The sequence below is a fragment of the Oryctolagus cuniculus genome, chromosome 18 (assembly GCF_964237555.1).
Source record: "Oryctolagus cuniculus chromosome 18, mOryCun1.1, whole genome shotgun sequence".
NCBI lineage: Eukaryota > Metazoa > Chordata > Mammalia > Lagomorpha > Leporidae > Oryctolagus > Oryctolagus cuniculus.
In genome coordinates this window covers 3657828-3669821 of record NC_091449.1, presented here as the reverse complement: position 1 = coordinate 3669821, position 11994 = coordinate 3657828, and the positions used below count along the sequence as shown (strand labels likewise).

Sequence of the window (11994 nt, the reverse complement as noted above, 5' to 3'; positions counted from 1 at the left end):
TCTTCCATCCACTGGTTCACTCCCCAAATGATTGCAACAGCCAAGGCTGGGCCAGGCCAGAGCCAGGAGCCTGGAGCGCCATCCGGGTCTCCCACGTGGGTGCGGGGGCCCAAGCACTCGGGCCGTCTTCTGCTGCTTTCCCAGGAGCATGAGCACGGAGCTGGATCTGAAGTGGAGCAGCCGGGACTCACACCAGCGCCCACCCAGGATGCAACGCCACCCCCCCCCCCGCCCCGCCCCGGCACCAGGTCTCTGCTCACTCTTCCTCCTCCTCCTCCTCCATCCTGTCTGCATTTTCCGTCTTGGAAACACGCCCGCCTTCCCAGTCTTCACATCGCAGCCCGTGGCGACACCACGCCCACCAGCTCGCCCTCCCATCCTGCCTCCTCAAACCCCAGCCTCTGCACCCCGGCCTCCAGCCGCTGGTTTCGGAAGTCCCAGGGGTGGGCTGTGGCACCAGCACCCCACCTGCCCACCTGCTCTCATGCACGAGGTCTTTCCCAACGGAGGGACTCACCGATGCCAACCAACGCCCGTGCCGTGGACTCAGCGGCGACATGGTGGTCCCTCACTGGGCCCCCGCGGGGCCAGCGCCTCTCGCAGCTGGCCGGTCCAGTTGCCCTCTGGCTCCAGCTCCACAGGACTGTGTACAACGGCAAGGCACTGGAGAAGCAGGGCACAGAGAAGGAGTCTGGGGGCCGGCGCTGTGGTGGAGCGGGAAGAGCTGCCGCCTGCAGTGCCGGCATCTAACATAGGCACCGGTTCAAATCCCAGCTGCTCCACTTCCCATCCAGCTCTCTGCTGTGGCCTGGGAAAGCAGTGGAAGATGGCCCAAGTGCTTGGGGCCCTGCACCTGCATGGGAGACCTGGAAGAAGCTTCTGGCTCCCGACAGACCCAGCTCTGGTCATGGCGGCCATTTGGGGAGTGAACCAGTGGATGGAAGACCTCTCTCTCTGTCTCTCCTTCTCTCTCTCTGTCTGTAACTCTGCCTCTCAAATAAATCTTAAAAAAAAAAAAAAGGAGGTGGACGGGGTGGGGTCTGATAGGGCTGGTGCCATGTGGCAGCAGGTAAAGCAGCTGCTGGCGATGCTGGCACCCCGTAGAAGCCCGGGGTTCACATCCCGGCTGCTCCACTTCCGATCCAGCTCCCTGCTGAAGCACCCAGGAAGGCAGCAGCAGGTGACCCAAGTGCTTGGGCCCCTGCACCCACGTGGGAGCCTAGGATGGAGCTCCTGGCTTCAGCCCGGCCCAGGATGGACGACTCCCACCCGCCTCCGTCTCTCTGTGTAACCCTGCCTTTCAAATAAGTAGAATAAATCTTTTTTTTTTTTTTTTCAAAAACCACAGATTCTGCCACAAATCCAGCGACCCACCAGAAGCCCGGACTGCAGCCCCAACTCCAGTTCCCACACTGGTCTTCAGCCTGCTCTGGGAACGCCTGGTCTTTGAACCTGGTATGAGATTTGCACAGAGCATTCTCTGCACTGCGCGCTACCAAGCCATCGGCCCCACAGCCCGCGTCTGCACTTCTGTGCCTGCTCCCTCTCACTCACTTCTGTGCCTGCTCCCTCTCACTCGTTCCCTTAAATGTCGTGAGTCAGAGCTGCCAGCCTTCCTCGGGGCTCCCCCTGCCGGCAGCTCCCAGGGCCTCTGGGGGCTCAGTGAAAGGCCTGGGGCTTTGGCAGACCCTGGCTCTGAGTCACTGTAGCCATCAGGACACCAACGGTCAGCGAGGGCTGGGGTCTGACCGGGCCTGGGGGGGGGCAGGGTCAGGTCCCAGAGGGAGGGCGGCCCTGGGCTCCCAAACACGGGCTGAGTGGGCGGTCCCTCGCCTGGAACAGACCCAGAGAGGCAGACGCCTGCTTGGGAGACCTCGCTGTTTGGCAAGGGCGCTGATGGCAGGACGGAGGGAGGAGCCACTAGGGCTTGCCCAGCCTTCCCGGGAAAACAACAGACGGGCGCCCCAGAGGACCCGGGAAGAGGGGGTGGGGCAGGGCGGGGTTCCTGTGGTTCTCAGTCTAGGAGCCCACGGGCCCTGGGGCGTGGGACTGGGCGCTGTTGAACCCGGCCCTGGGCGAGGTGTGCAGGGCTACTGCTCCCCCAGGGGCCTCCCTTAGCCAGTTAGCACAGCCCCCGGCCTCTGAGGCCGAGCCTTCCCCTCTGCACGGTTACCCTGAAAGAACGGGGAGCCTTATTCCACGGGACAGGGCCAGACGCACACCCTGGCGCGTGCAGGTCCCCTCTGGCCCGTGCTCAGCACCCACCGCCGGGACAGCGATGCAGGAGCGTCCCGGTGTCTCGGCAGGCGTTTGTCAAGTCCTGACTCCCACTTCTGGGCTCCCTCTGCCTCTGCCCCCTGCCCAGCGCCCCAGGCTCCAAACCGCAGGGTCCTCTGCCCAGAATCTCCTCTCTCACCCCCAACGCCTGCCTCCCCGGCGTCCGAGCGAGCCCCAGCTCTCTCACTGGGGCGCCCGACGCTGTCAGCGCTGCTGTCCCCTCCCCAGGGTCCCACCGCTCGGCACGGGGGAAGGCGCCCAGGCTGCTGGCGTCTCACTCCCCGCCCCACCCCAGGCCACCCACGTTCTCCTCCCTCGCAGGCACCACATCCTAGCAGGGGACCCGGGCTCCCCCGGCTTCCTTCTCTGGGCAGCTAAGCCAACTCCGGGGAGCCGGGGAAGGGAGCCCCCTGGTGGCCAGGACAGGCGTGCGTGCAGGGGTGAACAGGAGACGACCCAAGATTCCCGAGGCTCCTGCGCTCACCTCCTCCCCGCAGCGCGCCCCGGGTCACCACTTGGGGGTTAGGAAGCTGGCATTACCTGGAGGACAAGGGCACAAGCCAGCCCCACCTCTCTCTCCAGCCACAGCCGAGACTGGATGCCGGCAACCCTGTCTCCCCGGTGCTGTCCTCGGGCAGCACGTGGCCCTGAAAGGGCGAGGACCCCGTAAGGACGCCGGGCAGTGGCCGCGAGCCCAGCCCGGTCACCCGGGGAGCTCCTGCCGCGGGGCCCTGGGCTGCTCAGTGCTTTGCTACAGCACAGGCTCGGGTCATGCTGACGGCGTCCCGCGCAGGTGGGAGGCAGGCCGGCCGCGCGGGCTGACCTGGGACGGGCTCACAGCCCGCCTTGGGTGCTGGCTGTCCGGCAGATTCCTTCTTCCACACCCAGAATGCGTTCTCTCCGCTCCACCCCCGAATCCCTGCAGGCTGGGGACGGGGCACGGGGAGGGGTGGCGTGTGGAGAGCGTGTGCAGAGACCCCGTGTGGGGAGAGCGCGTGCGGAAACCCCGTGTGGAGAGCGCGTGCGGAGACCCCGTGTGTGGAGAGCGCGTGCGCAGAGACCCTGTGTGGAGACCCTGTGTGGGGAGACCCCGTGTGGGGAGACCACGTGTGGAGACCCCGTGCGGAGAGCGCTTGCAGAGACCCCGTGTGGGGAGACCCCGTGCGGAGACTGTGTGCGAAGAGCGCGTGGGGAGAGCACATGGGGAGACCGCGGGAGACCCCGTGTGGAGAGGGCGTGTGCAGAGACCCCGTGTGGAGACCCTGTGTGTGGAGACCCCGTGTGGAGACCCTGTGTGTGGAGACCCCTGTGGAGAGGGTGTGCGCGGAGACCCCGTGTGGGGAGACCGCGTGCGGAAACCCCGTGTGGAGAATGCGTGCAGAGACCCCGTGTGGGGAGGGTGTGCGTGGAGACCCCGTGTGGAGAGCGTGTGCAGAGACCCCGTGTGGAGACCCTGTGTGTGGAGACCCCGTGTGGAGAGCGCGTGCAGAGACCCCGTGTGGGGAGAGCGCGTGCAGAGACCCCGTGTGGAGACCCTGTGTGGGGAGACCCCTGTGGAGAGGGCGTGCGCAGAGACCCCGTGCGGGGAGCGCATGCAGAGACCCTGTGTGGAGACCCGTGTGTGGAGACCCCTGTGGAGAGCGCGTGCAGAGACCCCGTGTGGAGACCCCGTGTGCGGAGACGCTGTGGGAAAGCGCGTGTGGAGACCGTGTGTGGAGAGCGCGTTGGCGGCTCAGGGGGACGGTGGAGCTCCTGTCCCGCGTCCTTCAGGGAGCCAGGGGTGCTCTCAGCCTGTCTGTGTTCCCAGACACAAGCGGGGAGGCACAAAGAGCCCCGTGGCTCCCAGGAGCCCCGCGGGCATCCATGGGGAACTCTGGGCCGTGTGAACCTGGCCTGTGTCCCGGAACGACAAGGGACAGTGCAGAGGAAGGTGGCCAGCTGGGGTCCAGACCACCAAGCCCACGAGGGCACCTGGCTGGGGGCCAGGCATGGCAGTCTTCCTTTTATTTATTTAATGATTTACTGCGCGGTGGCACAGCAGGTTAAGCCTCTACCTGCAGTGACAGCATCCCATGTGGGTGCTGGTTCTAGTCCCGGCTGCTCCTCTTCCAGTCCAGCTCTCTGCTGTGGCCTGGAAAAGCAGTGGAGGATGGCCCAGGTCCTTGGGCCCCTGCACCTGTGTGGGAGACCTGGAATAAGCTCCTGGCTCCAGATTGGCACAGCTCCGGCCGTTGCGGCCAATGGGGGAGTAAACCAGCAGATGGAAGACCTCTCTGTGCCTTTCAAATAAATGAATAACTTTTATTCCAGCGTGCTTGGTGTCTTCCAAGCACGCTGGTGTCCCAGGCGGTGTCGTCACTGCTGTGCCAAACTCCCACCCCTAACTTATCTTTCAATTCCATTTCCCACAAGCTTTTTAAAGATTTCTTTTCTTTATTTGAAAGAGAGTTACAGAGAGAGGTAGAAACAGGGAGAGAGAGAGAGAAGTCTTCTATCCGCTGGTTCACTCCCTAAATGGCCACAATGGCCAGAGCTGGGCCAATCAGAAGCCAGGAGCCAGGAGCTTCCTCCTGGTCTCCCACGCGGGTGCAGGGGCCCAAGGACTTGGGCCATCTTCTGCTGCTTTTCCAGGCCATAGCAGAGAGCTGGATGGGAAGAGGAGCAGCCGGGACTAGAACTGGCGCCCACATGGGATGCCGGCACTGCAGGCCAGGGTTTTAACCCGCTGTGCCCCCCGACAAGCTTTTTCAAGAACCCTAGGATGAGTGTACACACAGTCCACCCTCCAGACCGGTGGATTCCACACCCAGACCAACCAACTGCAGGTCAAAAATACTCAGCAACAGCCAGGACAGGGAGGCCAGGACCTACACAGCACTTACATGAAGTCACAGACAGATGATTTAAAGTGAATGGGCCGGGGCCGGCGCCGTGGCACAGCGGGTAAAGCCACTGCCTGCGGTGCCAGCATCCCGTATGGGCGCCAGTTCATGTCCCGGCCGCTCCACTTCCGATCCAGCTCTCTGCTACCGTGCCTGGGAAAGCAGTGGAAGATGGCCCAGTGGCCCCATCTCCGGGGTGAACCAGCGGGTGGCAGACCTCTCTGCCTCTGCCTCTCAGATAAATCAATCAATCTTAAAAAAAATAGAATAAAGTACACGGGACGACGCAAACACTACACCCTTTCACCCCGGGGAACTGCGCGGCCACGGGGACTCTGGTGTCTGTGGGGTTCCGCACACAGAGGAAAAAGCACAGATGGGTAACAGACAAGGACACACAATATACATGAGTGTTCGGAGCACACACGTGGACACATTTGCACGTGTGTGTACCTGCATCTGTACACAGATCTCCTTTCTTCCCGTGACCTCTGTGGGGAAGCTATCTGCCCACTTCCTATGTCCCCACGAGCACAGGACGTGGGTGAGCTCCTCGGGGGGTGTGGCCTGCTGGTTAAGAGGCCTCGGGGCCAGTGACACGCGCTCCGAGTCACAAATCCACCCCCCCACTTCCGACGTGGGTGACAAGAACCCCCAGCCCGCAAGGCTGAGCTCCATCCCATGGGCCCAGCCCGTCACCAGGGCGGCTCCCGCACACGCTGACCGCACACTGACCCCCTCCCGCGGGTGGGTTGGCAATGCCAGGGCACCTGTCTGAGGGGAGGCGCCGAGCATGGGGAGGCGCAGGGAGGGCAGGGGGTGACAGAGGAGCTCGGCAGGAAGGCAGCTTGCTTGCCCCGAATAAACCCCGAGAACCGCAGGTCACCGCAACGAGCCGGTCACGGAGACGGACCAGGACCCCAGGACTCGGGTAGCCACAGCGGACAGACGCACATGCACGCAGTGCGACGGGGACGCGAAGCAACTGGCTCCGGCTTTTCTGTACGTTTGCTTGCTTTCCTCTACCTGGCAGGCCGAGTGACACACATGCTCCTGCCTGCCACTGACTGACCCTGAGAGGCCCACGACGAGCCAGGGCCGTGCAGGCTGGAGCCCGAGCTCAGAACTCCATCCGAGTGACACACACGCTCCTGCCCGCCACTGACTGACCCGCAGAGGCCCACGATGAGCCAGGGCTGTGCAGGCTGGAGCCCGAGCTCAGAACTCCATCCGGGCCGGGTATGGGTGTGGCAGGCAGCCAAGCACCGGAGCCATCACAGGCTGCCTCTGAGATGAGTTAGCAGGAAGCTAGAGAGGAAACACGGAGTAGCCGGGACCCAAACCGTGGGATGCGTGCGTCGCAAACGGCAGCTATGTCACTGCATCGCAATGCTCGCCTCGGAATTTTAGTTTCAGAAGATTTTTAAGAGAATTGGAGGCCAGCGTTGTAGTGCAGCAGGTTAAGCCACTGCTTGAGATGCCAACATCCCAGGAGGGCCGGTTTAAGTCCCGGCTGCTCCACTTCTGATCCAGCTCTCTGCTATGGGAAAGCAGTAGAAGATGGGCCCAAGACTTGGGCCCCTGCACCCTCGTGGGAGACCCAGAGGAAGCTCCCGGCTCCTGGTTTCCGATCAGCGCAGCTGCAGTCATTTGTAGCCATAGGGGGAGTGAACCAGTGGATGGAAACTCTCTGTCTCTCCCTAACTCTTTTAAGTAAATAAAAAAATCTTTTAACAGTTGAGAAGCTGGTGTTGTGTTGCTGCGGGCTGACACCACTTGCAACACCAGCGTGCCATACTGGATGGCCAGATTTAGTCCCGACTGCTCCACTTCCGGTCCAGCTCCCTGCTAATGCACCTGGGAAACAGCAGAGGACGCCCGAGTGCCTGGGCCCCTGCCACCTATGATGGAAGACCCAAGTGGGCTTCTAGGCGCCTGGCCCAGCGCAAGCCACTGCAGACTTTGGGGAGGGAACTTGCAGATGGAAGCTGTGTGTGTGTGCGTGCGTGCGTATGTGTGTGTCTCCCTCTCTGTCACTCATTCAAAGAAATAAAATAAAATTTGGGGGGAAAAAAGGATGAGCACTCTGGATCTCCTTGGTCTCAGCAGCACCGAGTCCCATGGGCAGTGATGCACACATACAAACCGTGACCGCGACCACGACCAGGCTCTGCTGCGCACATCGGCAGCGGCCAGATTCTCAGCCGCAAACAGAAGGGGTCAGGGGTGAGGACACAGAGACCGGGCCCCCCTGCTGCTCGCGGGACGTACTGCTGGAGGCGCGGGGAACAGCCTGGGAGATCCTCAAGGGCTGTGTGGCACTGTGGTTGGGCCACCACTCGGGAAGCCCGCGCTGGAAGCCCGAGGCCCAGCTCCACTCTCCGCTCCAGCTTCCTGCCACTGTGCACGCTGGGAGGCAGCTGGGCGCGGCCTCAAGTAGGTGGGTCCCTCCCCCACGCAGGAGACCTGATGGAGCTCCTGGCTTCCGGCTCACTCACTCTCTATCTTTCAAAATAAAATAAAGCAAAAAAATGGGTTTTTGGAGAGCTACCCAGGCCACCCGCGGCAGAGGGAGGCCCGGGCGGGACACGTACCTGGGCTGGCAGGGATGCTGCTCAGACGACAGCCTGGGCTGTCCCAGCGCCTGTACCAACGGGGCAGCCTGTGGTGCTTTAGCTCAGCGGGTTCCGTGCCCACCGGGCCCCGAGACCCAGGCCAGGCTGCACCGCTGGATCCTCCAGCCGCAGCGCGAGCCAGGCACAGGAGCAGACAGATGTTAGCTGCCCCGGCGGCTGTCCCCAGCCCCGGGGGAGTCCCAGGCCCCCGCCGCCCCTCGCTGCCCCTCGCTGCCCGGCTGCAGGTAACAAACCCCTGTGTGTCACCGTCTCTCACCTGGCACCGTGAACCTGCCGCGCAGCCCACAGCCAGGGCCCTTCTCCGCACCCCTGGCTACTAATGGGGACCACTCCAAGCCAGGGGGCCTAGCAGCCGGACACGGCTCCCCAAGCCCAAGTCCCCGCAGGCCCCCCATTCCTCGTCCTTTTCCTGCCAGCCCAGATGTGCGCACCTCTCACCTGTGTCCGGCAGGTGCTGCCAGTGGACGGGCCCACGTGGTGAAGGCACAACGGGTCCCTGCCGCCAGGCCCTCCCCTGCCTCCCGGGACACCTGTGCAGGTGCAGGGGAGCAGTGGGGTCTGGGCCTGCGGGGGGCCACCCGCCTCAGGGTGGGGCGGAGCGTGGGCCCGGCCGGGAGCCTGGAACGAGAGAACCCAAGTTTTCCTTTTGGGCGCGATCGTGCGGTAGAAGGCTCGCCTCGCTGCAGCCAGGACGTTACCCCCGCCCCCATTTTCCCGTTCACTCTCGAGCCCTTGGGGGTGGCGGGAGTGAGAATCCGGAGGCGAGCACTGTCCGGCCAGCCGGGGCCCAGCAGGGGCACACCGTGTGCGTGACCTCCGAGGAGCAGGCCGGACCCCGCCCATCCCAGATTGGACGACTGGAAAGGACGCCATCTTTCTGCCTCACGCAGGCCTGCCTGGAGCGGGGACCAGCACGCACACCCGCGCTCAGGGCGACGGAACTGCGTTCCCAGCCCCCGTGCTCAGGTGTCTAACGGGACCGGGTGCCCAGGAGAGGAGGACGGCGGGGCGCTGACCGCTGCCGCAGCTCTCCCCGGGGCACACGGTCTGGGAGGGTCCAGGTGGGGCACCAGACGTGGAAGCGCTCCAGGCTCCAGGACCAGGACTGCAGCTGCCCCGTCCCCGCCTGACCCAGGAAAGGGACCCGAGGTCTGCTCCCTCCCCCGGGTCTGGAAGGAGGGGCACGGCCCCCAGCCTCTATCGGGCAGGGGGCTCTGTGTGTGAGAAACCTGATGAGCAGACAGGCCGGGGGTCACGGGGAGGCCAGGCTCAGGGAAGCAGAGGGACAGCAGCGCCATGTCCACTCCCCCAGGCAACCCCCCAGAGCCAGGCCGGACACCAGAACCCTCTTCCAACCTTCCCTTCCCTTCCACGCCCCAGGCCCCCCCCCCATCTACAGGCCCCGCCCCGCCCCCCTCCCTCCCCCCAGTCTGCTCCGTCCCGGCAGTGCAGCCTGCAGGCCTGAGAATCCAGCCTCCAGGAAGCCGCTCTGCTGGTGCCCTCCCGCCCCGCCCCTCTGTGCCTCCTGGCATCCCCAGGCACAGCTGTCGGGCAGCTCTGACGCCCACACATAGGAGGCCACACGGCCAGGACGAGGGCCACCCCCACCCCCACCCCGACCCTTCCTTTCTTGCCTCTGTCCCCATCCCTAGTTTCCCTCCCCTCCTTGAGACCCTCCCACCTCCTAGCTCCTCCCACGGCACCATCTGTGACCCCGAAAGACAGGCGTCTGAGTCCTGCCTCCTCGTACGTACGGGTGCCGAGAGGCTACGTGGAAACAGGAGCTTTGCAGATGCGGCTGAGGGACTCGACGCGTTCATCCTGAGTTTCATCCAAGGGCAGACACAGCGCCAGGCGGCCACACGATGACGGGGCGGAGGCGGCATGAGGAACGCTGAGGGCTCCAGTCACCAGGAGAGGCCCGGAAGCACCCCTGTGCCGAGACGCTGGAGGACCGACGGCTTCGTTCTGAACTTGGCCTCTGGGAAGCCTGAGCAGGCACCTGGTGCGTGGCGTTGACGACCGCAGCCGGGCCATGAAAGGAGGTGACGACCCCCCCAGAGGACCCCCCAGGGACAGCTCTTCTGAATCATGGCCGCCCTCCCGAAATAACCATGACTTGGACGTTTCAACACCCACTTTACTTAGGCAACGAGAAAATAGACTTGGAGCGGCGGGGAAGGGGACGGGGACGCCTGGGAGGCCAAGCGCGAGCCTGGTCGAGGGGCCCGGAATCCACATCAGAACCAGGAAAGGCGGCTGGGGCGCTGGTCGGGAAGCTTCGCTGCACGGGCGTCTCTCGGGCTGCGCTCATCCGCGGGCCCGAGTCGGGGACGGGCTGGGGCAGTGGTCGGTCAGTTGGTCTTGAGCCCCGCCGCGCTCCTGAGGGCTGACAGGGCGATGAGGGCCTGGGCCGCGTAGTAGGTGGCCATGGTCAGCAGGCGGGCGTTGGACACAGACTGGACGAAGATGTCCCAGGCCAGCACGCCGTCAGAGAGCGCGAAGAGCGCGGCGCCCCAGCCGGCGCCCCCGCCCCGCGCCAGGCCGCGCCAGAGCATGGCGCTCAGCACCAGCGTGTAGCCCACCACGGGCAGGACCATGTCCTGCTCCACGTGCAGCAGCAGCAGGCCGCAGAACACGACCAAGGCCGGCGTGGTCAGCAGCAGCAGCCCCGGCCGCAGTGGGGACAGGCCGAAGGCCACCAGGTACAGGAGGTGGGCCACGGAGAAGGCGGCCATGCCTGGGGAGAGAGGGCGTGTGCCAGGGACGGCGGGCAGTCCTCGCCGCGGCCCTGTCGCCTCTGCCCCGCGCACCGGCGCCCACCCCGCCACATCCAGCTGCAATGGTGGCACCTGCACCCCAGGGGCCTCCAGGTCAGCTCTCGGCGGGGCCCTGAAACGCCCACCACGCCCTGTCCTCCGTGCCCCCCGCTCTCCTCAGCCCATGGCTCGTGCCCGACCCCGCACGGACACCCAGAGTGCATCCCGGCCCTGCCCCCGAGGCCTCCCCTCACCATAGAGGAAGGTCTCGGGCCAGATGAGGAAGACGTCGCCCAGGGCCGAGCACAGCAGGGCCACCTGGAGGAGCCGCGTGTAGCTGCCCCCCGAGGCTGCGGCGCCCAGGAACACGGCCAAGCACAGCACCGGCAGGCACTTGATGAGGGCGCTGAGCCAGGACGGCTGGTCCTCGGGGAGCCAGACGAGGAAGTAGATGGAGCAGGTGAAGATGAAGGGGCTCAGCCACCTGCGGACCTGAGGCGGCCGAGGGCAGGGAGGGGCCCTGAGCCACCAGCTCAGCCCTGTCCCGCTGGAGGTCAGGACCGCCCCCCGCCCAGGCCCCAGACCCAAACGCCCAGCCTGGGCCTGTCAGGACCAGTGGCGGGGCTCCCCCCCAGCGCCGCCACAGGCCCTCACCTGCACTGAGGAGAGCGTGTTCAGGAGCAGCCCGCCTTCCCCAGCGTCCATGCTGCCTGCGGCACCCAGAAGCTGGAGGCTCCAGAGGGTGGTTACATGTTAACCACAGGAGCGTCCTGTGGACTCTGGGACTGATAACACGCCCGGGCAGATGTCCCCCGAGCCTGCCACCTGCTGATAAGTAGGTGCCCACTGGGACCCAGGGGTTCCTCCCCCCCACAGCCCCTGGCCACAGTTAAGTGCCCGCCCCTCCCATTGTCCTGTGCCCAGCCAATCAGAAGGGAGCAACTGCAGGATTCCGAACAGAGGCCTCCTGACTGCCCAGGCCAGCCCTGGAGGGACAGAAGGGCAATTCCTTCCTCCACCTGCTATCCCAGGCCCCCTTCTCGAACCTCTACCACCAGCAATGGTTACGTGCAAGGGCACACGAACGCTGTAGCCAGGCTGCAGAGGCGGCCTCCCATGGGTGCCCCGTCCACCTGCTCAGACGTGGCCGAGACCAAGCTGTCCCGGAACACTGGAGCGGGGCGCGCCACCTGTCCTCCAACCGTCCCGGGGTGCCCGGCCGCACAGCTGGCTGCGGTCATGGTGGATGCCCACCGCTTCCCACCAGACAGGCTCAGGAAACTGCCGAGCGCGCCAGTGCAGTCCCATGGGCACCTGGGCAGGGCCCGGCCAGCCCACCGGGACCACGTCCCTGCCTCCCAGAGAGCCCCTCCCCAGGACACAGTCCCTCAGGGGTCACAGGCCCACGGAGCGGCTCAGCCCCCCACACACCCCAGAACG

The 11994-nt window shown here is 65.0% G+C and overlaps 1 protein-coding gene across 1 annotated transcript; it reads right to left on the bottom strand.

Annotated features, from left to right (window-relative positions):
* Positions 1-9921: 9921 nt before the first annotated feature.
* Positions 9922-11467, bottom strand: TMEM86B (transmembrane protein 86B). Its single transcript, XM_008253391.4, has 3 exons — positions 11209-11467; positions 10809-11046; positions 9922-10535 (listed from the first exon to the last, which is right to left on the bottom strand). The coding sequence occupies exons 1-3, from the start codon at positions 11257-11259 to the stop codon at positions 10150-10152; spliced, it is 675 nt and encodes a 224-aa protein (XP_008251613.3). The 5' UTR covers positions 11260-11467; the 3' UTR covers positions 9922-10149.
* Between the last annotated feature and the right edge of the window lie 527 nt (positions 11468-11994).